This window comes from Myotis yumanensis, unplaced genomic scaffold, assembly GCF_028538775.1.
Source record: "Myotis yumanensis isolate MYYU_CA2020_CCGP unplaced genomic scaffold, mMyoYum1.0.hap1 SCAF_19, whole genome shotgun sequence".
NCBI lineage: Eukaryota > Metazoa > Chordata > Mammalia > Chiroptera > Vespertilionidae > Myotis > Myotis yumanensis.
The window spans coordinates 20,521,471-20,543,463 of NW_027223770.1; the positions used below are offsets into that span (position 1 = coordinate 20,521,471).

At 47.7% G+C, this 21,993-nt stretch overlaps 1 protein-coding gene across 1 annotated transcript in view; it reads right to left on the reverse strand.

The window, feature by feature from the left end:
* OPCML (opioid binding protein/cell adhesion molecule like) overlaps window positions 1–21,013 on the reverse strand; it is an 859,123-nt gene extending 838,110 nt beyond the window's left edge. The window contains exon 1 of the mRNA XM_070399259.1: window positions 20,735–21,013. Coding sequence (XP_070255360.1) covers window positions 20,735–20,795 — 61 coding nt within the window. The 5' untranslated portion in view covers window positions 20,796–21,013. The remainder of the gene's footprint in view (window positions 1–20,734) is intronic.
* Between the last annotated feature and the right edge of the window lie 980 nt (window positions 21,014–21,993).

A 21,993-nucleotide genomic window follows, 5' to 3' on the forward strand; every position in this document is an offset into this window, starting at 1 on the left:
GAGGTTCAAGATGAGGGCAGCATAGGAAGACACTGAACCTATATACGTGTATACAGGTAGCAGTTAGTCCAGAGAGACAACCAAACACTGAATGAACAGGTTCTGACAGCAAAGAGGAGAAAGTGACCCAATAGAGAAGGCTGGGAAGCAAAGGGAGTCCTCTGGGCCAGAGGAGCCAGCAAGCACCATCATTTACGTTCCCCTCCACTTAGAGAGTAGAGTAAAAAAAATGTAGTCCTTATAGAATATATTCAAATTTAAATGCCTATCAGATTAAAATAGCCTGCTGTAGATAAAGAATGATATATATAAACCTCATAATAACCACAAACCAAAAAACCTACGAAATATAAACAAAGAGCAAAGACAAGGGAACATAAACAAAACACTCAAGAAAAACCAGCAAACCACAAGGGCAAAGATCAAGAGAAGAAGAAAGGAACAGAGGATAACTATAAAAAACAACCTGAAAACAATGAACAAAATGGCAATAAATCCATACTTATCAATAATTACTTTAAATGTCAATGGATCAAATGCTCCAATAAAAAGACATAGGGTAGCTGAATGGATTAAAAGACATGACCCATGGATATGCTTGTTATAAGAGACTTCAAATGGAAAGACACATACGGACTGAAAGTGAAGTATTGGAAAAAATATTCCATGCAAATATAAATGAAAAGAAAGCCGGAGTAGCAATACTTATAAACTTTGAAACAAAACATTTTTAAAAAGGACAAAGAATTGTATAATTCTAAAGGGTCAATCCAAGAAGAGGACACAACAATCATAAATAGCTAGGCACTCAACATAGGAAAAGACAACCTACTGAATGTGAAAAATATTTGCAAATGATATGTCCAATAAGGGGTTAATAAACAAAATATGTAAGAAACTAATACAACACACACACACACACACACACACACACCGCAAACAATCCACTTAAAAACTGGCCAGAGGCCCTAACTGGTTTGGCTCAGTGGATAGAACATTGGCCTGTGGACTCAAGGGTCCCAGGTTCGATTCCGGTCAAGGGCATGTACCTTGGTTGCGGGCACATCCCAGGTGGGGAGTGTGCAGGAGGCAGCCGATCGATGTGTCTCTCTCATTGATGTTTCTGGCTCTCTTTCCCTCTCCCTTCCTCTCTGTAAAAAAATCAATAAAATATATTTTTAAAAAAATTGGGCAGGGGACCTAAATAGACATTTCTCTCAAGGGGACATACAGATGGCCAACAGACATATGAAAAGATGCTCAACATCGCTAATCATCAGGGAAATGCAAATTAAATCCACAGCGTGATACCATCTCATACCTGTCAGAATGGCTATCACCAATAAGTTAACAGATAACAAGCACTGGTGAGGCTGTGAAGAAAAGGGACCCATTGGTGCACTGTTGGTGAGATTGCAAATTGGTGCAGACACTATGGAAAACTGTGTAAAGATTCCTCAAAATATTAAAAGTAGAGCTGCCTAAGATCCAGAAGTCCCACTTCTGGATGTTTAAACCAAAGAAAACAAAACTCTAATTTGCAAAGATATATGCACCCCCATGTTCATTGCAGCATTACTAGTAATAGCTAAGATATGGAAGCAACCTAGATCTCCATCAGTAGATGAATGAGTAAAGAAGATGTGGTGTACATATATACAATGGAATACTATTCAGCAATAAAAATGAATAAAAGCTTGTCATTTGCAACCACGTGGATGGACCTACAGAAAAAGACAAATACCATGTAATCACACTTACATGTGAAACCTAAATTAAGAAAAATGTCTTGTCCAATTTCTGTCCCTTTTAGAGGAACTGAAAACCAGGTCTCAACTCTAAGTTCTATACAAATTCTTGAATTACTTTATCTGAGTTTTAAAGAGTGAAACAAAAAATTCCACTAGAGCTGTGAGGGTTAATTCCCAAATGTCAGTGGATACCGAGGCACATAGGAAGAGCCTCCAAAATGCTCAGTAGTAATGAGAAAGAGGGCTCCGAGGGCTTTGCTGACATAAGCGCACTAATCTCCAAAGCTTCCCGCACAATCTGTGACAGGAGATGGTCTTTCTATCTTTGCCTGTCTGTTCCTCTATCTGCTCTGTCATCAGGATCCCTCAGGAAATACGTAGAGGGTTAGCATCATCTCTCTATATATTTTTTTTTAATTCAGATGAAGTCTGATAAAGATCCTGGTAAAACAGTGTGGGAAGAAATCAGAAGACACATGAGGTAGGACTAGCCATCTCTGATGAAATCAGGGACAACAGTTGGTACAAGAGAACAAATGGGCTTGTCCTAACCACATAAGACATAAGCAGAAAAACTTTATCCTGGACTACCAACACAAGAGAGTTACTGTTGAGTAAGTGTGTGCAAATGCTACTGCCCCTGTGCTTCGTGTGGGGCAGGGGGCAAGAGAATGTACTTGCCCCCTCCAAAGATGACGTCTCTGGAGGGCTCTGGGAGTGTCTGCCTTCTTCTGGACTGGGTCACGTTTCTCATTCAAATGCATAGTGTCCACGGTGTCCCCATTAGCCCACCTCCTTCCCTTCAAACCCCACAGGCATCTGACTTGTCTGATTTTTTTTTTTTTTGGACCCTGCACTATGAATCCTTCTGCTACTTCCCTTTTTAACCTGCTAATTTAAAAATTGTGCCCACTTTCCTTTTTGCTGCAAAGGATGGAAAACAAGACAAAGAAGATATTTTCCTACTGCCCTGCTAGCCCACTCTATGGGCCCAGTCAATTCTTTGCTGCAGTATGGATTGAACTGGGCCCATAGAGCATGCAGCAAAGAATTCTTTGCTGCAACATGGACTGGGAGAAGGCTTGGTAAAAGTGACCTCACAAAAGGCCTGACATCCAGCTGGGAGGACACAGCTTCAGAGGTGAAAAATGCCCGCATCTGACTCCCACGGAGCAGGAGGACAGCGACAAAAATGCTAAAATGGGTCAACCACCAGGCTTCAAGGCAGTGGGCTGGCTGCAATCAATCCTCATTTTCTGAGTGCTCATTAGAATTACAAAACATCAGACCCGGAAGGCACCTGAAAGGATCACCCAAAGTATCTTACATCACTCCCCCACTTCTCTTTCACCACCTTACCTCCAGCTCCTAGATCTCATCCAATCCCCAATTGTCAACGCATGTGGTTAATGCAATTCCGGGTTGACTTCTCCAGAGATGATCTCCTATCCCTCAAAAAACCCAGCTCAAATGTTCTCGCCTCTGGGAAGCCTCCGTGATTAAACCTGGAAAGCTAGTTTCTTACTCTTTTATGGTCGCATAAGACCGTTCATACACAGCTTGCAGAGAGATCACACGCATGTGCTTGTGTGTTTCCAGGACCCACTCCTCCTGCGTGAGGCACTCAAGGACAGTGACCTTGGCTGAGTCATCTTGCTTTCCTGAGCCCCTGGTGCCTGGCGGAGAGCAAGTGCTCAACCGATGCCTCTTGCACCGAGAACCTTGTAAAATTCATCATTGCACGTGGAGTTTCACAATGAAATAGCTTTTACCTAAACTGAATCTGGCATTTATAATGATTCATGAAAAGATCCTAATCAGTGAGCTAGATCACAGAAATGAACAGTTTCGCTTCTAAAATCATTGTCGTCAACAACACAGCAGCGGAGAAATTAGGCCAACAGGGTCAGGTGATTATAGCAAAAAAATATCCATATGAGTCAGAATCCCAAAGACTCAATCCCTGTTACACAGCAAGCCCCTTTCAGGGCTGTGAGGAGTTCTGCAGTAATCAGAGATTCAGAGAACACATTCTGCAAGATAAAGAGGTGCCTCCAGAACTGGGCAAGACCATAAGAAAGACATCCCAGAACGGTGGCCATGGATCACCTCCTCTGTCATCTGCAAGGCCATAGAGCTCCAGTATCATCAGTGTTGGCAACAGGGGTCATAGCGGCATACGTGCAAATGAGAAACTGATACAGGGGAGGCAGGTCATTGTCAGGTACCCCTTCTGTAATGGTTACTTACAAGGGATGCATTGGGCTGTGGAGCCCTAAGACATTGACCTCTTGAATATGAGCTTGGTGTTTCGGCCTGCAGGTTAATTCCCAAAAGGAAGTGAAAAGAGAGGATCAAACATTCCTATGATCGTTTTGCCAGCTCTGCTCTAGCTTACAGTACTTGCGTCTGCTTCATTTCTCCTCATCCGGAGCTCTTGGTAGTTCCTGTTACCAAATTACTGTGGGTAGATACAGGACACCTTGAAGGTTCTTCCAAAGATCCCTCCTTTCCATTAAGGAGGAACCCAAGAACTTTCATTGGGAGTCCTTTCTAATATTCAGGACCATTTTCTTTTCTTGATTGTGGGAGACTCGTTTCTTTTCATATTAGCTCAGTGCTTTTAATGCATCTCAAAACTCTACTGCCATCGTTGTAAGTAGCTCTATATTATTATTCACAACCCACCATTTTTAGAAATTGAATTAGGTATTAGTTTAGGTATTTGTCTATAGGAATCTGACCTGGGATATCACTCTCACTCCAATCACCCACAAGCTAACAGACTAAAATCTAATTCTTCCCTAAAGAAAAGTTGCTGAACAGTTTGGATAATAACAATTGCATGCTTGATAAGAGAGTCAGTCCAGCTAAATTAATAATGCACTTATGGCTTATGCGTTTTTATATCTGTTTTATTCAAGACATAGCATTCCTCACTATTTTACCTAACAGTATTATTACTAAATATGTTCCTCTTGTTAGCCATTCCTATAAAGTACTCATCAGAGAACACCTGGCAAAGAGGAAGGTGATGACCTGATTCTCAGGTTTTGGATGAACCAAATCTTCAGTGAAACAAATAAGCTGAGAACTAGAAGCTTCTTGCGGATTTGAAACCAGAACAGATCAGAAGTACAGGCCTATGAAATACAAAGAGAGGGCCATCTCTCATCAGCTGGGAGAAGGACAACTGACAGAATTTGGAGGTGTTGCTAGGATACCATACTGACCATTTAAAACCATAGAATAGTGACTGACAACTTCAACTTGGAGCAATCCCCCCCGCCCCCTGCCCCGGAAACATTTGTCTATGTCCAGTCATTTTTAAAAAATATTTTTTTATTGATTTCAGAGAGGAAGAGAGAGGGAGAGAGAGAGAGAGAAGAGAGAGAGAGAGAGAGAGAGAGAGAGAGAGAACATTAATGATGCAAGAGAATCACTGATTGGCTGTCTCCTGCTGGGGATCAAGCCGGGCATGTGCCCCAATCTAGAATTGAACCATGATCTCCTAGTTCATAGGTCAACGCTCAACCACTGGACCACACTGGCTGGGCCAGAGTCATTTTTGGTTGTGACAACTCAAGGGGTGCTATGGGTATCTGATGGGTGGAGGCCAAGAATGCTGCTAAAGATCCCACAGTGCACTGGACAGCCCCACAACAAAAGAAGTATCCTGTCTAAAATTTTAATAGTACCAACATTAAGACAACCCAGCCATGGGGACATTAGAAAAATTGAGTGCAAGAAAATAATACAAAAGCATAACAATTAAAAAGTGACGATCACAGAAAGGCAGAATCAGCTTCATGACCTACACAGTGAATATGCTCCAGATAACAAACCAGGGAAATGAGAAATAAATGTAAGGTGTAGGTTGGACTTCCCTGGAGGTCATGTCAAGGGAGAAAGGAAACACCTGGATGATCAGCCCAAAAAACCCAGACGCCCAGGTGAGAAATTGGGAAGACATGTCTGAAAAATGTTTAATTTACTCAGGGGTCAAAGTAGGGCCTCCAAGGTCCAGGGGTCCTGGATTCTGCCTAAAACAGTCCACATCATCAAGTTTCTTCTGGTTTTCAACACTGCATGGATCTCACAGTGCCGCCCAAAGGCCTAGCTCCACGGGGCAGATTGGGTAGTATAACATCAAACTCGAAAGGGTTAAAATGTTGAGTCAAACATTGACTTCCATGCCTACTGTTAGCCCAGCACACCACAGTTATTCTGGATCCTCTAAGAACCAGACATCAAGATAGGACTAAATATGCAAGCCATGTATTCGGGGAAACATTTGTGAGAGAACATCGGGGAAGAACTGGAAAAGTCTAGGAAAGCCAGGCCAGAGCTATGCCAGTCTGATCCCTCATAAGAGTGAGAGGAGAGCAGGCAGGAAGGGTGGCTGGAGGCAGATAACCTAACACAGTTCCAAGGAGAGTTTAGCAAGGCCCTGCAGGAGCCCCAAGTCAAAGTTGTTCATCAGAGACCTTGCCTCCAAGAACAAATCTGACCTAGTACCTCTTCCCCACACAGTCACTGGCTGAGAGCAGCCTGTGTGAAACGTAGCCTCAAAGACAAAACAGCAATGGGCTTCAGAAAACAGGCCAGGGCGCTTGGCCAACTGCATTCCCTGCAGCCCACGATCTTACAGACACATTTCCATGGGACCAATGCTGGGACGAGACTTGAGTCACCCCTCCAATGAAAACTATACTCAGAAAAATGTATCCATTCCATTAAAAAACAAAAAACTTTTCTGTGTATCTACATTAGCATGGCCTAATACAATCTCTTTTGAAAAATTCTAACCCTACCTCACCTCGATTCTCCCTCAGTGAGGAGAGCTAGAGCTTCAGTGTCTCTACGGCAGGAAGTCCCTGGAGAAGAGCCGGGACAGAGGGTGAGAATTCAGGAGATGAGGCATCATAAGCAGTTGGAATGGATAGTCCCTGTCTGTAGCGTTTTCTTCTTCCAAAGACTGCTTGGCATTTATTCCTCTACATGTTTTTAACAAACGGGAGAATATTCTCGAGGCTGGTCTGTATCCACTGACGTGTTACCCATGTTTACCACACAAATATACACATATTGTTGAAGGACATTCCAGTTGCTCCTAGCAGGGCCTGCCATAGCAACTGCATTGTCCCGATATCCAGAGTGACCTGTGGCCAAGGACACCTTCCCCTGCTGAGTCCCAGAGGGAAGCAGCCCAGGCGGAGGCATCGGGAGAAATCTGCCAGGGCGGCTTTGACTCTCCTGTCGTGACTCTAGTCCCAAGGACATGGTGTGACTTAGTGCAGTCGTCTGCACAGTGGCGCTTGCCCTCAGGGATGCTCCTAATGTAATGATGTGAAGAAGAGAAATATTAAAGTTCCGATTTTTATGGATTTACATTTTCAACTCTGTGTCATCATATATCTGTAGTGACACATCATTTCCACATAAATAAATACATCATGTGTACATGCTTTCATATAAAAAGTTTGCAGAACGCTGGTGCTGGAGTGGCTCTTGAGTATTTTTAAGAGTGAAAAGGAATTGTATGAAACAAGTGAACATGGAACTACTCTGGTTGATAAAGGGTAACCTGAGGTCAGGAAGTGTTGCCCGGAACCCGTGGGAACCTGAGCAACACAAACAGAAAACCATAGGCAGCTGCAGGAAGTGATCTGAGAGGCATCATCTTTGGGGGAGGAAGACAAGTTAGAGGTGGGCAAACTCCTGAGCAAGGCCATCCGTGTAAGGACCCAAAGAGCAATAGAGAGAGAACTAACTAGGGGAAGCATCCCAGGGATGAGGAAAGAATTGTGAAGAAGGTTGGTTGGAATTGGATGATTTTCCTAGTCAAACTGAGTAAATGAATAACTACAGTAGCTCTTAAAGGGGCATCTGTGGCCATGGGTGTCTGCAGGGAAGGGCCAATCAAGGATGTCTATCTGACTGGGCACCATCTACAGAACTTTCCAGGAAGACTAAAAAATTCTTAAGTCCCCTTCCGTTTCTGACTTTCTAGAACTGGAAGACCACAAGGTCCAGAAGCAATACTTTCCTTTAGCACTCCAAAGTGGAGTCCCGTGCCATTTTTGACAACCTTCAAAGGCAACAGAGATGACTTTTTCAAGGGAGTGAGGATAGACTCCCACCCACTTAACTACAAACAAACCTGCAGGGCTCTGGACAAAAGCAAAAATTGTTCGTGAAGAGCAGGAGTGGTTAACTTACTAGCAAAGATGGTTAACCAAGAGGAGGGGTAGCGCTATGTGGTTTGGGTGGGTGGTAAACTAAGTAGGTTGGAGGTCAGGCCCTTGCTATACTGGGACATACCAGGATGCCCTGGGCTTGCTCCTGCGGATTTTTGATGTTTCTGAGTCGCATGCCTTGCTCTCTGGTGCCTTGGGCAAGGGTCTGCACACAGAGGTTTTGGCCCCAGTGGGGGATAATCCTTGAAAGCCTCTATACACTCCCTCAACCCTGGGCTCCAAGGCAAGAACATGCCCCAGGCTCAGACCTCCTTCTCTCTGCTGCATTATCAGCTCTACTCACTGGCGGCTGCCTCGTCTTCTGTCTCGGTCTCTGTCCCTGCGCCCTCTTGCCTGGCGCCTGGTACTTTGCCTTTAACCTTCCTTGTCTTTGGCTTCTCAGTCATTCCCAGCTCCACTCTCTTCTTAACTTCCTTCCAGCTTTAACCCTTGTCCTGTGGCTTCACACTGACTTAGCTGTGCACCAGCACCTGCTCAGTACCACGCAAAGGAGGGAGCCTAATATCTTTTATATGTCTATTTCATTGAGAAAAATAAAGTCCAATTGAAGGCCTCAGTGAGAGATCTGCTGATGGAGAACCAAGTCCTACAGCCAACATCTGGAGCCATCACAGAAGGGCAAGGTAAACTGGAGAGCTTTGTCTTTAGTGAAAAATCTATCACAACCACTCTCTTCCCAGATGTCACCATCAAAAAGCAACAGAAAAAAAAATATATAGCCATTAAGATTGAAAATGAAGGGGGACGGAGAATGTAAGATGCATTTACAAGGAAGGGGCGGAGGCTATAATGTAATTGATTTCTCTCCTATCCTCCTAATCTCTCTTCCATTACATCTGCTCTTCAACCACAGCATAAAATCTTATTTTGATACTAAAAACAAAACACCTTCCTGCGGCCTCCCAGGCGCATAGATTTCAATGGTGCTTCTGGAAGGCTAACCTGGGGGCCATGTCTCTGGTTTCTCTGCTCCTCTAATCTACGAGCAGATGTGCCCGCTGGGCAAACCTGACTTTGATGCTCTGCCCTGGCTTCCCAGGAAGCGCCCACTGTTTCTATGACACTTGACCACATCCTCACAGCTTCCGACGCATATGAACGGGAGCTGGCACTGGGAGTTGGGAGCTGAGCAGTTCAAAACCAAAGCCAGATGGTGTAGCCCGGCATCTCTGAGAGTCTGCCCACCTAAAGCTAGGCCAGGAGACCTTTATAAATATTAAAATCTGATTTTAAAAATGAGTGTTTGAATTCCAAAGGGGAACGACAGTGGTGTCGCACCCCACTTCAGACAAGACAAAGACTTGCAGTTAAGATATAAGCAAGCTCTACTCTACCCCAAAGACCCAGCTTAGAGTCAAGGCCACAGGATGTAGCTACTCAAAACACAGCCCCGGAAGCATTCAGTGGAGTGTGCTTGGGAGGGTGTTGGTCTCAAGGGCCCTTTTCAGAACTGTGGCCAGCTCACCATCTCCACTCAGGCTGGGTCTTCCTCTGAGGCTGCTGAAAAGCTGAGCATGTTGGACTAGGGCAGGGTACAAGACAGGTGTGACTGCAGATTACTCCCTTTGTACCACCCAAGCACACCAGTGAATCTATGATCTCATCCTGGATTCACCCCATCATAGGCCGCACAGCTTTATAGTCACCTGAGATACTGTATGGTTTCCCCTTGGGCCTGGGCAAAGAATCTAATCCCTGGGAACTCACTAATCAGCCCATATAGAAGGAAATTAGTCAGCCCCTCCCCTAGTATGTGTTCAGAAGAGCCAAAGTATCCCCTCTTTCCACAAAGGTAGCGTTTCCATATGCACATGCTCCCCAAAATTCTATGCTTAGTAGTGAGCCCAAGCTTGGAGGCAGATGTGTCAGCCCAGGCTTGGCACTCATAGGGATGAAGAGCACTTTTCACCTGATTTTGGCTCCATTCTGGAGCTCTTCTCTACCCCACCTGCGTCTCTTTCATCCCAACCCAAAATGCAGAGTCCACATTCCTTCCAGGCCAAAGTAGCTCAGCCGGGGAAACATGAGTCACTTACCAGTACTCTCCATGGAAAAAAGAGAAGCCGGACAAACATTGCTCCAAGCTTAGGAAAGTGAATGCAGGCGTTCCCTGAAAGAGGCCTTCTACTCCAAACCAATGTCACAGCACTTGGGTATATGTTGCACTGATAATTATAACCATGACCCATGGTAGTCAGAGCAAGAGAGTAAATCAAAATGAAGAGGTTGACACTGAAGAAGATGAGAGAAATATCCAGATAGAAGTGGCCAACCTAAGGGATATAATAAGACCTGGCAACCTGGAACTGTGGCCCACTTCAGAGAGGGCACCGCTATCATGCATTTCCTATGACCTTCACAGCTGAAACAGGAAGTAGGTAAAACAGTGTTGGAGAGGTTGAGGCCCCTGCCAGTTCCACAATGCAGAGGCAAAGCCAGAGGCCCTGTATCTGGGTACTAGGTCAGTGCTTCTCTACTCTCCCACAGTGATGGCAGGAGAGCTAACTGTCTACTTTTAAACTAGATCATTTAAATTAAGGAAGGAAGGACACAGTCATCTAGGTCATAATAAAGAAGTAGTCCACACTTCACAGACATTGTGGGGGCTAATCCGTGGCAGTTTGAAGGCAGGGCCCTTTCACTCCCAGGATTTTGCCCCAAACAAAAGGAGGGTAGGGCCCATCAGGAAAGATGCAGACTCCTAGTAGCTTTCATCATTCTTCCCATCTGGGACTCACCCAAAGAGGCACACAAACTAGTGCCAAGTAAGACTGGGCACTCACTTCTCCATGGGATAAAGCCAGGGGACTCCCAAGGAAACTCCAGCTTCTCTTGGGGTCTGTAGGCTGATGGGCTATTTCCATTGTCTGCATTCTCTCTTCCAACATTCTTCTCCCTTTGAGGAGTGTGGGAAATCCTTTGGCACTGGGCTGTTCAGAAGAGCCATGTTGGATTATGCAGAGAAACTAAGGGCTTCCTTAGGTCTGTCTTCCTGGGAATAGAAATGTCCATGGGTACTTGGCTCACCACTGTCATGTTTCAGCAATTCTACCATCATATATATATATATATATATATATACACACACACACACATATATATGTATATGTATATGTATGTATATATACATATATATGTATGTGTATATATACATATATATGTATGTGTATATATATACATACATATATATAATATGTATTATATATATTATATATTTGCATTCATCTTTGATCATGTCCAGCATTCTGAATCTAAACTTTTACATTTCATTCTGAATGTGTCTACAGTTGGTTTGAACTTGTCATTTTGATTGTGCCCATGTTGTTGATTATGAAGGCAATTGGTGGTGATGGTGGTGGTAGAAGTGGGGAAATCAGAAGACCTCTTTGGGCCTCTTCACTCACTAATATACAGGCTAATCATGATGTACATGGATGCACTTTGTACACTGTAAGTCACCATTTAATCACGAATCATCAATATAGAGATTATGGCATTCTCAGTGTGTGCTTTCTCTTGGCTTAGTACAGAGCCAAGACCAAAGAGATTTAAATGAGACGTTCTGATGGTATAGTGATAACAAAGGCAGGTGTCTCTCACAGTGTGCAGATCAAACAAGTCAGGTTAACACAGATCCAAAATCTGGTATTGAACTGCTTACTCTGAGCATTCCTTCTGCATATCAAGAAACAATTGTTTTCTAGAAGTCTCCTAGCTCAGGTACAATGGTCATTCAGAGTATGAGAATGCCCCTGAAAAAAAAAACAGGCTTCTCTTTTATTTCTTGACCTGTCACCTTAATTCTTAGATAAAAGATATCATGGAGTTACACTGTTCCATGATGCTCTTTGCCACCACATCTGTATTTATTTAAGGCGTGTCTGTCTCGCTCTCTAGACTGTAAACTTCAAGAGAGTAAGGACCATAAAGATTTTTGTTCAGGCATTGCATTTCTAGTGCCTAGCATAATGCTTGTCACAAAGTAGTCACTCAATAAATAACATGTGAAATAAGTAAATGTACTTGCTACTTAAAGCACTCGGAGCTGAATCAGGCAAGATTCCTGCTCTTCACAACCCCACAGGCATGAAATAGCAACTCTGAAATAGGCTACTATGAAAAGTGACTAGATACAAGAAACGATAAAATTCTACTACTTCTGATTTGCTGAGCCTCTTTGTATCTTTCCATGTGAACATCAACCCATTTCAGGAGCATGACTCACTCCAACGCTATTAGCGTGTCCCTATCCCTAACCCAACATTTCACCCCGTGTGAACAACCCAATTCCACCTTGTGTTGGTTCAGCGTGTCCTTGTTGGCACCACGGGGATGACTCTACATTTTCAAATAATTGGGGCCACTTCAACAGACATCCTAATTAAATCTGCTGAGTAATTTTCGTTTATATGAAACCAGTAGCCCACATCAGGGCCTACATCTGTGTTTACGGAATGACTCGCACTCTCAGGCGTGTCTGTCGCAACGTGTGATGTGAAATCCGAAAGCATGAGGCTCCAGCTCTGAGCTGCTGTGTGTGTGTTTGGTCGGTAGCTTGGAGCTGGTGTTTATTGACAAGCAGGAACACGGGAATGAGTAATCATTATAAGCATTCTTTGCACATTTTTATCTCCCGTTAGCAAAGCACGTGCCCGAGCCTTTCTGTCCTCGTTCTGCAGATGGGGAAGCTGGAAGGCTGGCCGAGACCTAGGGTCCCAGATGCCTCCGAGGATTCAGTGGGATGGACGAGAATGATAGAATAGACACTTGGTATGTTTGTGACCTTGGCCAGTTATTCATTCATTTGTCCATTCATTCATACACTCACTCATTCAACAAATACATTTTGAGTACTTGTTCTATATCTGTCACTCTGCTAGAGAACAAGACAGATGAACCATGGTCTAGGGAGAAAAGAGAAATATAAAGTAAATTACTTTAAAATATACGGATTCACCCTAGCCAGTTTTTCTCAGTGGTAGAGTGTCAGCCCATGGACTGAAGGGTCTCAGGTTGGATTCCAGTCAAGGGCTCATAGCTCGGTTGCAGGTTCGATCCTCAAGTCAGGGCACATGCAGGAGGCAACCAATCGATGTGTCTCTCTCACATCCATGCTTCCCCTCCTCTGTCTCTCCCCCTCTCTTCCCCTCTCTCTAAAAATATCAATGAAAAAAGTATCATCAGGTGAGTATTAACATATATATATATATATATATATATATACACACACATATACATATATATACATATATATATATATATACACATATATTCACAATGTTAAGAAGGAGAAACCTGTTATTGTGGACTTTATTACACTTATTGCATAATAAAGATGGAGACCTAACCTACTTCAGAACCTTGAGAATGTTCTCCCGGAAAAGCACAATTTAAGCTGAACCTCAAAGGATGGAAGAGATGTTGAGACAGAAACCTGTACCCTGCCTATTTCACAATTCCTGGATGGCAAACACATGAGCCCAAAGGTAATCTCCCGGGTCAACCATAAATCAAGAGACTAGTACAACAACTACATAAACTCCCGAGACTCAGCAAACAGCATTTGTAAATTCGTGTCCTTAGGTGACAAGGTTCAAGAATTAAAAAGAAAGACTGTTCATCAGGCCATCTCAAAGAGTCTGGCCCTTGAGAGGCCGAATGTGCTGGAGTTCTCCGGGCTGGGTTTTGGCGAGCTGCTGACTGTCCCTTCGTCACTTCCCAGGACGTGCAAGCAGCATTCTCATCAATGGCCTGCACTGACTCATCTCGGCCCCTCCAAGGTCTCTCAGCACGGTATTCGCTCAGGGAAGGAAATGTGACTGCACCGTGATAAAGCTTTGCACTTACCCCACACATCGCCCAGGGGTGTCTCAAAGCATTTTGCAAATAATGAATTAAGTTCGCCTGGTGACTGCAGCGGAGCCTCCAGCCTCTCAACACAGCACCAAGGGGTCTGGGCTGCAGGGGATGATGTAAATGAAGTGCAAGGCCAAGGTCCAGCTCTGGGACACAGAGGCTAGTGGGCAGGGGGGGGGGGGGGGAGGGCTGTGCAGGAGGGCGAGGCCTCTGAGTCACTAGGGGAAGCATTCACGTAGGCATGGCCATGGCTGTGTGGGGGGCAGCCTGCTGCAGAGGGTGCCCACAGGGAGACCAAGAGTTGGATGGAGGCTGCAGCGGGGAGTTCTGAAGGGCGGGGATGGGAGTCCTGGGGGAGTGGCTTGCTTTTCCTTAAGAAGTTGTGGGTGTGATTTTGAGAAGAGCTAGACTCTGACTTGGAAGCATGAGTGTGTGTGTTGACATGAGTGGGAGAGGGTGACGTGAAGAGGGTATGTATAGTCACTCACCTAGGGGAAGGCCAGAGTAAGCACATCTGTTTTCAGGTTGGTCTCTGACTGTGGAATCTATTTCTTCTCCATTCTCAGTGTTACCTTCAATCATGCTTGGGCCCACAAATACCACCTTCTCGGGACCTGAGGGGAGTGGTGTAGAAGCGTAGCAAATGGAGCTATGTCTGTGCCCCACTGCGACCCACCTCCTTGCCCTTCAGGGAAAGGCAGAGACAGCAAGGCTTCACAGATTAAGAAGCAAAGTCTAATTTTTAGTATAAAAGGACCAGAGGGACAAACCTCTGCAGGGCCCAGAGCTTGGTGTCTTTAGCAGGGTCAGGGGGAGTGGGAGAGGAAAACAGAGATGACCCTAGGTCAGTGGTCGGCAAACTCATTAGTCAACAGAGCCAAATATCAACAGTACAACGACTGAAATTTCTTTTGAGAGCCAAAAATTTTAAACTTAAACTATATAGGTAGGTCCATTGTTATTAACTTCATTAGGGTACTCCTAAGCTGGTTTTGCTAAAAACGTCCTCAATCTGATTGAGGTACGTTCGCTGAGGTCGACCCCTTCCAACTCTCCCATCCACACTCGTCTTGTATACTTGTTTCGTCTACCTCCTTTCTGAAAACCAACTTCTGCATATGGGCCACGAAGTTTCAATCGCACTGTACGTGCGCGCCCACACGTGGTATTTTGTGGAAGAGCCACACTCAAGGGGCCAAAGAGCCGCATGTGGCTCGCGAGCCGCGGTTTGCCGACCACTGCCATAGATGATGCCAGCCTGTCCCCTTCCTCCTTCCTGCCCGCCCCTCGTGTCTGGAAGGTACCACTCAGCATCCAGAGGTGCTCATAGCCAACGGGGCTGACAGCCTGGCTTGTCAGCGGCCACAGGCCATCTGCGGGCTGACACTTGAGTTCATTGACAGGAATAGCTAGGTTTTGCTTTCCATCGCTCCTTCTCCCCAGCTCAGGCAGCTGCAGGCCGTGGCAGCGGTCCATGGCTCCCATCCAGTGAGCCAGGCTCAGGAAAACCACAGGCCACGGGCCGAAGGTAGCAGGGCTCCTGGAGTACCAACAGGCAGAGGCTCATGCACAAGGCCATGGGCACAGCACTCCACCTAGACCCCTCAAAGCAATATTTTAGGAGACCAAAGGGGCCATGTCTGCTGCCCTCGCTTTGCACACAGAGAAACCACAGTCCAAGAAGCTCCGAGCTAGCATGCATATTTCATTGGGGTCCAAAAAAAAAAAAAAAGACTGAATAATTTCCTGTTTTACTGGATCTATATTTCTTGAGACAGGATAATACCGTACCTAATGTATATGTTTCATCGGAATCTATATAAAGTCTTATTGAATAAATACATGGGGGGGGGGGGGCTGTGTTCAGCTAGTTTTCATCTCTGTGACAAAGACATGAGTTGGGATGGTCCAGCTTTGCCTCTGTCTCCAACAATAAGGCATGCCCTCTCCCCTCCCCTTCTCAGTGTGTGTTTTGTATGTTAAAAAACTCACACATGTTTATCTTGTTATCATCTATCCTATGCTTTCGGCTACTCTGTCCTACAGGAAACAGGAAGAATGCATCACTGGAACCCATCCTACGGAGCAGTAGACAGACCCAGAGAGCTAGCCAAGCACACCTCAGAGAGCTCCCAGGCAGAGTCTCAGTTCTGCTGATGGCAGCAGAGGCTCAGGTCAAGTCCCCGCTCATGGCCAGAGCCTCTGCCCGGGGAAGCTCTGCCGAGGGGTGAGGTATGGCTCCTGGGGGCTGGTGGGGAGGCCCAGAGCTGCTAAACAACAAACCCAGGCAACTGCCAACTGTTTAAGGAATCCCCTGTCATCTCCCAGGCAACAGGACGTGGCAGAGGGCACTATGAATGAGAGAAAGCCCAGAGGCAGGCAGGACTAAAGCGCTACAAGAGAACCCCGAGCCATGTGGGGTCTCTGATTAATCTCAGCTGGGGCCACTCTGCCCAGCGCCAAGCTACTGAAAACATTTTTATGGGGCAGCCTACACCTGTCTCCTCCCCCCAGTCTGCTCCTGCCCCAGGGTCAACGCTGCCAGGAAGTGGTCTGACCTTATTCACATGCCTATCATGTTAAGGGACTGAGGGCCACAGGACAGCTTGGAGACTGGGGGAGGGAGGGCACAGATCTATGATGGGCAGAGAGATGATGAGTCCTTGTTCATGTATTTTACAGTCACTCTGGGGCTAGGCTTTTTCCAGTGGCGGATGATTCACCTACTGGATCCCTCATGCAAACCTGGGCAACCTTAGCAGGTTCCTCAACACTGTGCTGGGGAGGGGGGGGGGGAAGCGGGGGGGAAAGGACTCCCTGGAACCCTCCCCCATGTCTCACCCCAAAGCCAAGCATCCAGCCTCAAGACCCCACAGTCCAGGGCACTTGCCTGAAGGAGGCTGTGAGCAGCTGCGTGCTGGGGGAGAGAAACCCTACCCCTCTCAGAACTGTCTCTCCAAGTCAAGGCTTGCTGACCCTCATAGTGCCAAGCGTAGCAAGACACGGGAGGCCCGGCTGTGGATGCTGCCTCGCAGACCCGGGCCCAGGACATTGCCTGGTCCAGTCTAGGTAGCCGGGGAGGCCCCCCCGTTAACTTCCTGGTTAGAGTCACAAGACAGAAGAAGGCACAGGGGGATGAGCTGAGGAAAGGGGTAGTGAGCTACACTAGAGAAAAGGAGCCTCCAGGCTGGAGGTTCACTCCTCCTAGCAGTGAGCTGGCTGTTTGGGGGGCAGTGCGTGGCCGCTAAAGGTAGCAACGCCCCATCCCACCCCACACCACCGCCCTCCCATTTCTCAGAGCTAAAGAACGAAAGGCAGACAGAAGAGGGGTTTCCATCGGAAGGCTGTAGGCCAGGACCTGGGATGCTTGATAAAAAATACCTGTCTGCAGTGGGGGTAGAAGTCTGTGGTTTCTGGGTTTTTTAAAAAAATATTTTTAAATTATTTATTTTAAATCAATAAATATATATATTGATTTCAGAGAGGAAGGGAGAGGGAGATAGAGATAGAAACATCAATGATGAGAGAGAATCATTGATCAGCTGCCTCCTGCACTCCCCCTACTGGGGATGGAGCCCGTAACCCAGCACGTGCCCTTGACCAGAACCGAACCCAGGATCCTTGGGTCCACAGGCCGAAGTTCTATCCACTGAGCCAAACCAGCTAGGGCAGAAGTCTGTGTTTTAATCTGCCCCTCCCCCAGGTGATTCTGATGCAAATGTCCATCACCCTTTTTTTTTTTTTTTTTTTAATATATTTTATTGATTTTTTACAGAGAGGAAGGGAGAGAGATAGATAGTCAGAAACATCGATGGGAGAGAAACACCGATCAGCTGCCCCCTGCACACCTCCCACTGGGGATGTGCCCGCAACCCAGGCACATGCCCCTGACCGGAATCGAACCCGGGACCCTTCAGTCCGCAGGCCGACGCTCTATCCACTGAGCCAAACCGGTTTCGGCCATCACCCTTTATTTCCTGCTTCTCCAGGCTTGTTTCTGCCACCTACTCATCTTCCCACAAAGCCCCAGGCCCGAGGTCCCAAAGCTCCCAGCACACAGTCTCATCTGTCCTCCCACCTCGGACAACAGAAGTACCCTCACTCTCTGTGTTCAGGACTCATGGAGTGTCTTAAGCCCCAGCCTAAGTTAGGGTGCTTTTAAGTGACAATCAAATTGTCAAGGGGGACCCTCTCCCCATCTTGGGTGTGGGCTCTTTACAGTCTTCACTTGTCACTGCCTTTCCCATCCCAGAGATTCTGCCTAGAAAAGCAATTTGTGACCATCGGTCTCCCCTGGAGGGCACCGGGCGACAACAGCATAGGCCTTAAAATTAGTCTGGGATGAAAACGTGTTTTCCCAAGAAACAGAAAGCTGCAGAATAAGATGGCATCGAGGCCTACCCAGGTCAGGGTTCCATGATTACATTAGCCTCTGTCTTTAGATGCAGGCAAAGCAAATGGCTAATGAGTGGGGATTAACCGTGATGGGAGAAAAAGCAACCTTCGATTCAAAGAGGGGTGGGAATCTGAAAACATAATAAAGGAAGTCACATAAGTGAGGACGGAGAAGTCACAAGTAAGCCCTTGCAACTGACCAGAACTTCTGGATGCAACCAGGTTCCCTCTCTCCCAGGAACCCTTCAAGAAGTGATGTCCCCTTCTCTCCAGGTGCGCCTTTCAAGGCCAACTTCCCCTCCTCTGCTCAAGACCTCCGAGGCCAGGTTCCTGGCACAGAGGGCATGACGAGCCGTCCTAGAGCAGGTCGCACCGGTGGCCTGCCTTCCCTCCTCACAGGAAATGCTTTATTCTGGGGATGGCTGACTGGCTGGCCGGCAGGCTAAGGCCATTCCCTGGGCCCAGCCAGCTTTCCTGTGGCTGCCTCCCTCACAAGCAAGGCCAGGCTCCCCACCAGTGGAGTGGAGCTGTGTTTGGGGTGCGAAGGAGACTCTACAGGGAGGCAGCTCCCCGATCCTTTGCTTCCATAGGGTGCACTGCAATGCAGCTTTGGCCTCTAGGGAAATGTAATTTTCTGATTCCTACTACAGGGAAAGCAAGCACACAGCCGGCATCCCATGGGGTGGGGTCCTGCGCTCCATCATTCTGCTCACCTGTGCCCAGGACAGTGGTAGGAGGGATATTAGAGGCTAAGTCCCAGGAGCTGTCTCCCGGGCGCGGACTTGCACACACAGGAAAGTATGCCTTCTCACACTGTGGACCCAAAGCGCCTGCCTGGCTCCCTCTACAGGCGGGAGCATGAACTGCGTGTTCGTGGCCTGTCCTGCCTTCCCCGCTGACATCCCCCTCCCAGGCCTGAATCTGGAAGATCAGCAGCAGCACAAGGACTCTGAACTTCTGGGCCTAAAACGAACAGCTGGGACCATGGCTATGCAGAGCCCATCTCTGCTAGACAAAGTGCAGTGTTAAAAAAAAAAAAGCATCACAGAACATGCAACGGGTCCCTCCTTTTCTCTTTCTCCCACATAAACTCCCATTTGTCTGATTTCACTTTGGTCGTTTACAAAATACTCAGGGATTTATGTTCCTAAAAGAAAAAAAATAAGTGATTTGAATATAAAAATGTAAAATCCTGTGTTTTACCCATATCAGGATATCTAAGATTTCAGAATCTTAGTACTTATGTCATCTACATGAAATTTTAGGTTTAAGCTAATGTGGAACCAAATTCATGTATCTCAGTTTGAGGGGGGGAACAAGGGAAAGAACATTTTCCTGGGCTGGGGTTCAGTGTGAGAACCCCACAGACCCTCCCATGCTTCCCACATCCTTGGCAAGCCTAGCCCAGCCCCGGAGCATTGTTTGAAGGATGCCTGCAGGCATGCAGTTGACTGCTGGAGAGGACGACAGGCATGCAATTATCAAATCTATTAAAACGGGTTGGGTTTTGCAACACTTCCACTCAGCTTACTCTGGGAGGATTGCAGCATCTCACCTGGGCCACTGCAGATGTGTTTGCCCCCAAACCAGGGACGGCTCTGATAGGTAGGCTCCCATTTAAATCATTAGCTGAGGTAGGGAAGGTGCTGGGGGGGGGGGGGGGGTGGCTGGGGGAGCCAGGGGAATCAGTCCAGCCTTCCTTCTGACTGAGCATTTCAAATCCCACCCAGTGCCATTCCCGATTCCCTCCTGAGGAGTCACCGGGGGAAACTGGGAGAATGTTGATTTTCAAGTGCATCATCTGCCCATTTGGTGGGGTGCTAAAGAAGGGATGAGACCTAGAGAAGGACTGTGTGTGTGAAACCCTGAAATTCTGGAGCCAAGGAGAAGGAGGGGTGAGAGAAAGGAGCTGAAGTGAGAGAGAGAGTAGGGGAGAGAGGACTCTCTGAAGGAAGAGAAGGAGAGGGAGAGAGAAAAGGGACAGGAAGAGACAGAAGGCAATAGACACGGGGAGATGCAGAGGTAGAGACTGGAGCAGAGAGACCAGGGTGGAGAAAGAAGGATGCCCCCGCTAGACTGGGGGTCCCCACAGAAGTGGCGAGGAGGAAGCAGGATTGGGAGCCGACAGCCCCCTCTTCTCCTACCCCTGGGACCACAACTGGTTAATGCCCGTTGGTCCCCTTCACAGTAAGAGCAGCGCCTCGCAGCGCAGCGCGGTGCAGACTCGAACCCAGCTCACCGGCTCGCATCGGCGGGACCAGCGAGCCAAGCCGGTGCTGCAAGCAGCTGGGTGCGTGTGAGTGAGCGGGTGTGTGCGCGCGTGCACACCGCCAGCACCTCTCCCCCTCACACGCAGCTCACACTCCCTCCTACCCCCGTGGGCTCTGCTTCCTCCCCCTCCTCTCCTGCTTCGGCAGCTCCGGGTCTCCGGCACAGCAGACCCCCCCCCCCATCCCCCCATCGCCCCGGTACCTGGGATGAAGAGCAGGGCGGTCGTGGCGGAGAAGACGACCCAGCAGGCGGGGTGGTACATCTTGAGGCTGCGGTGTCTCTCTGGGCTGCGGCTGCGGGGCTGGCTGCCGCTTCTGCTGCTGCTCCGGCTGCCTGCCGCCTTCCTCTGTGCTGAATCCTGAGCAGGTTTAAATCCAATGTTTGCAAAGGGAGGGAGAGAGAGAGAGCAGAAGAGAGAGGGAGCAAGAGAGAGCGCGCGCGAGCGAGGGGCGCAGCCAGGCAGCAGCGTCTCGGGGTGTTTTTTTCTTGCACAAACACACAACTGGCAAGAAGCATCAGCGCCAAGCTGTGCGGGGCTCCGAGCGGCCCTCCTCCGAGGCACGCATTGGCTCCACTCTCCCCAGCGTCACCCGGAGCCTCTCCTATTTGGGAGGCTCCACTCGGAGGGTAGTTGAAGCTGCCCCTGCCTCGCCACTCAGCTCCGGAGCACAGCCCTGTGCGCTGGCACCGTGTACATATGCCATGCGGGGTGTGTGGCTCCTGTGGGCACACAGCAGCGCCCTGCTGGGCGGTGGGGAGGGGGCTGGGAGTGTGGGTCTTGACCTTCCCCAAGCAGGGCTCAGAGTGCAACAGAGCCAAGGTGACCAAAGTTCATGAACAGGCCTTCTCTGCCTTCTTGCTTCCTGGCCCAGGCAGGAGCCTAACCCACAGGGGCACTGGGACCTTGAAATCTGCACCCCGAGTCCCCATCCTGCCATTCAGAGCCCTTGGAGGCCATTCAGTGTTCCCAGCAGGAGGATGGGTGCGTTCGGGTTTCTCCGGGAGGATGCGAAGAATTGGGCAGCTCCCTGACATTGGGATATTCTGAAACTCCACAAAGGCAAGATGCCATAGGAGCCCAAACAATCGCTGTGATTACAGCACAGGAAGGGATATTCAGATTAGCTCTCAGGGAGGCGGAAACAGGCTGAAGTCATGGGGAATTTTTAAGAGGAGGCCATGGAGGGGTGCCTACCTGGTGCTTTCGGCCTCCTGCCTTTCTTCCCTGGTCCCAGTCCTGCCTGTCCCTCTCTGGAAGAGCAATTTATAGGAACAGAGTTTCTCTGTGGGACGTACCTCAGACCTCTCTCCTGATGGACACCTGTTCTAAAAGGCCCACAGCCCTCCCGAAAGCAGCCTGGGAGCAATGAACTTGGCCTGGTGAGTAAATGCTTTCCCTAAAGGAGTATCTGCCCAACTTTGAGGCTCCGTGATAGAAATAGTGCTAGGCGTTAGAGAAG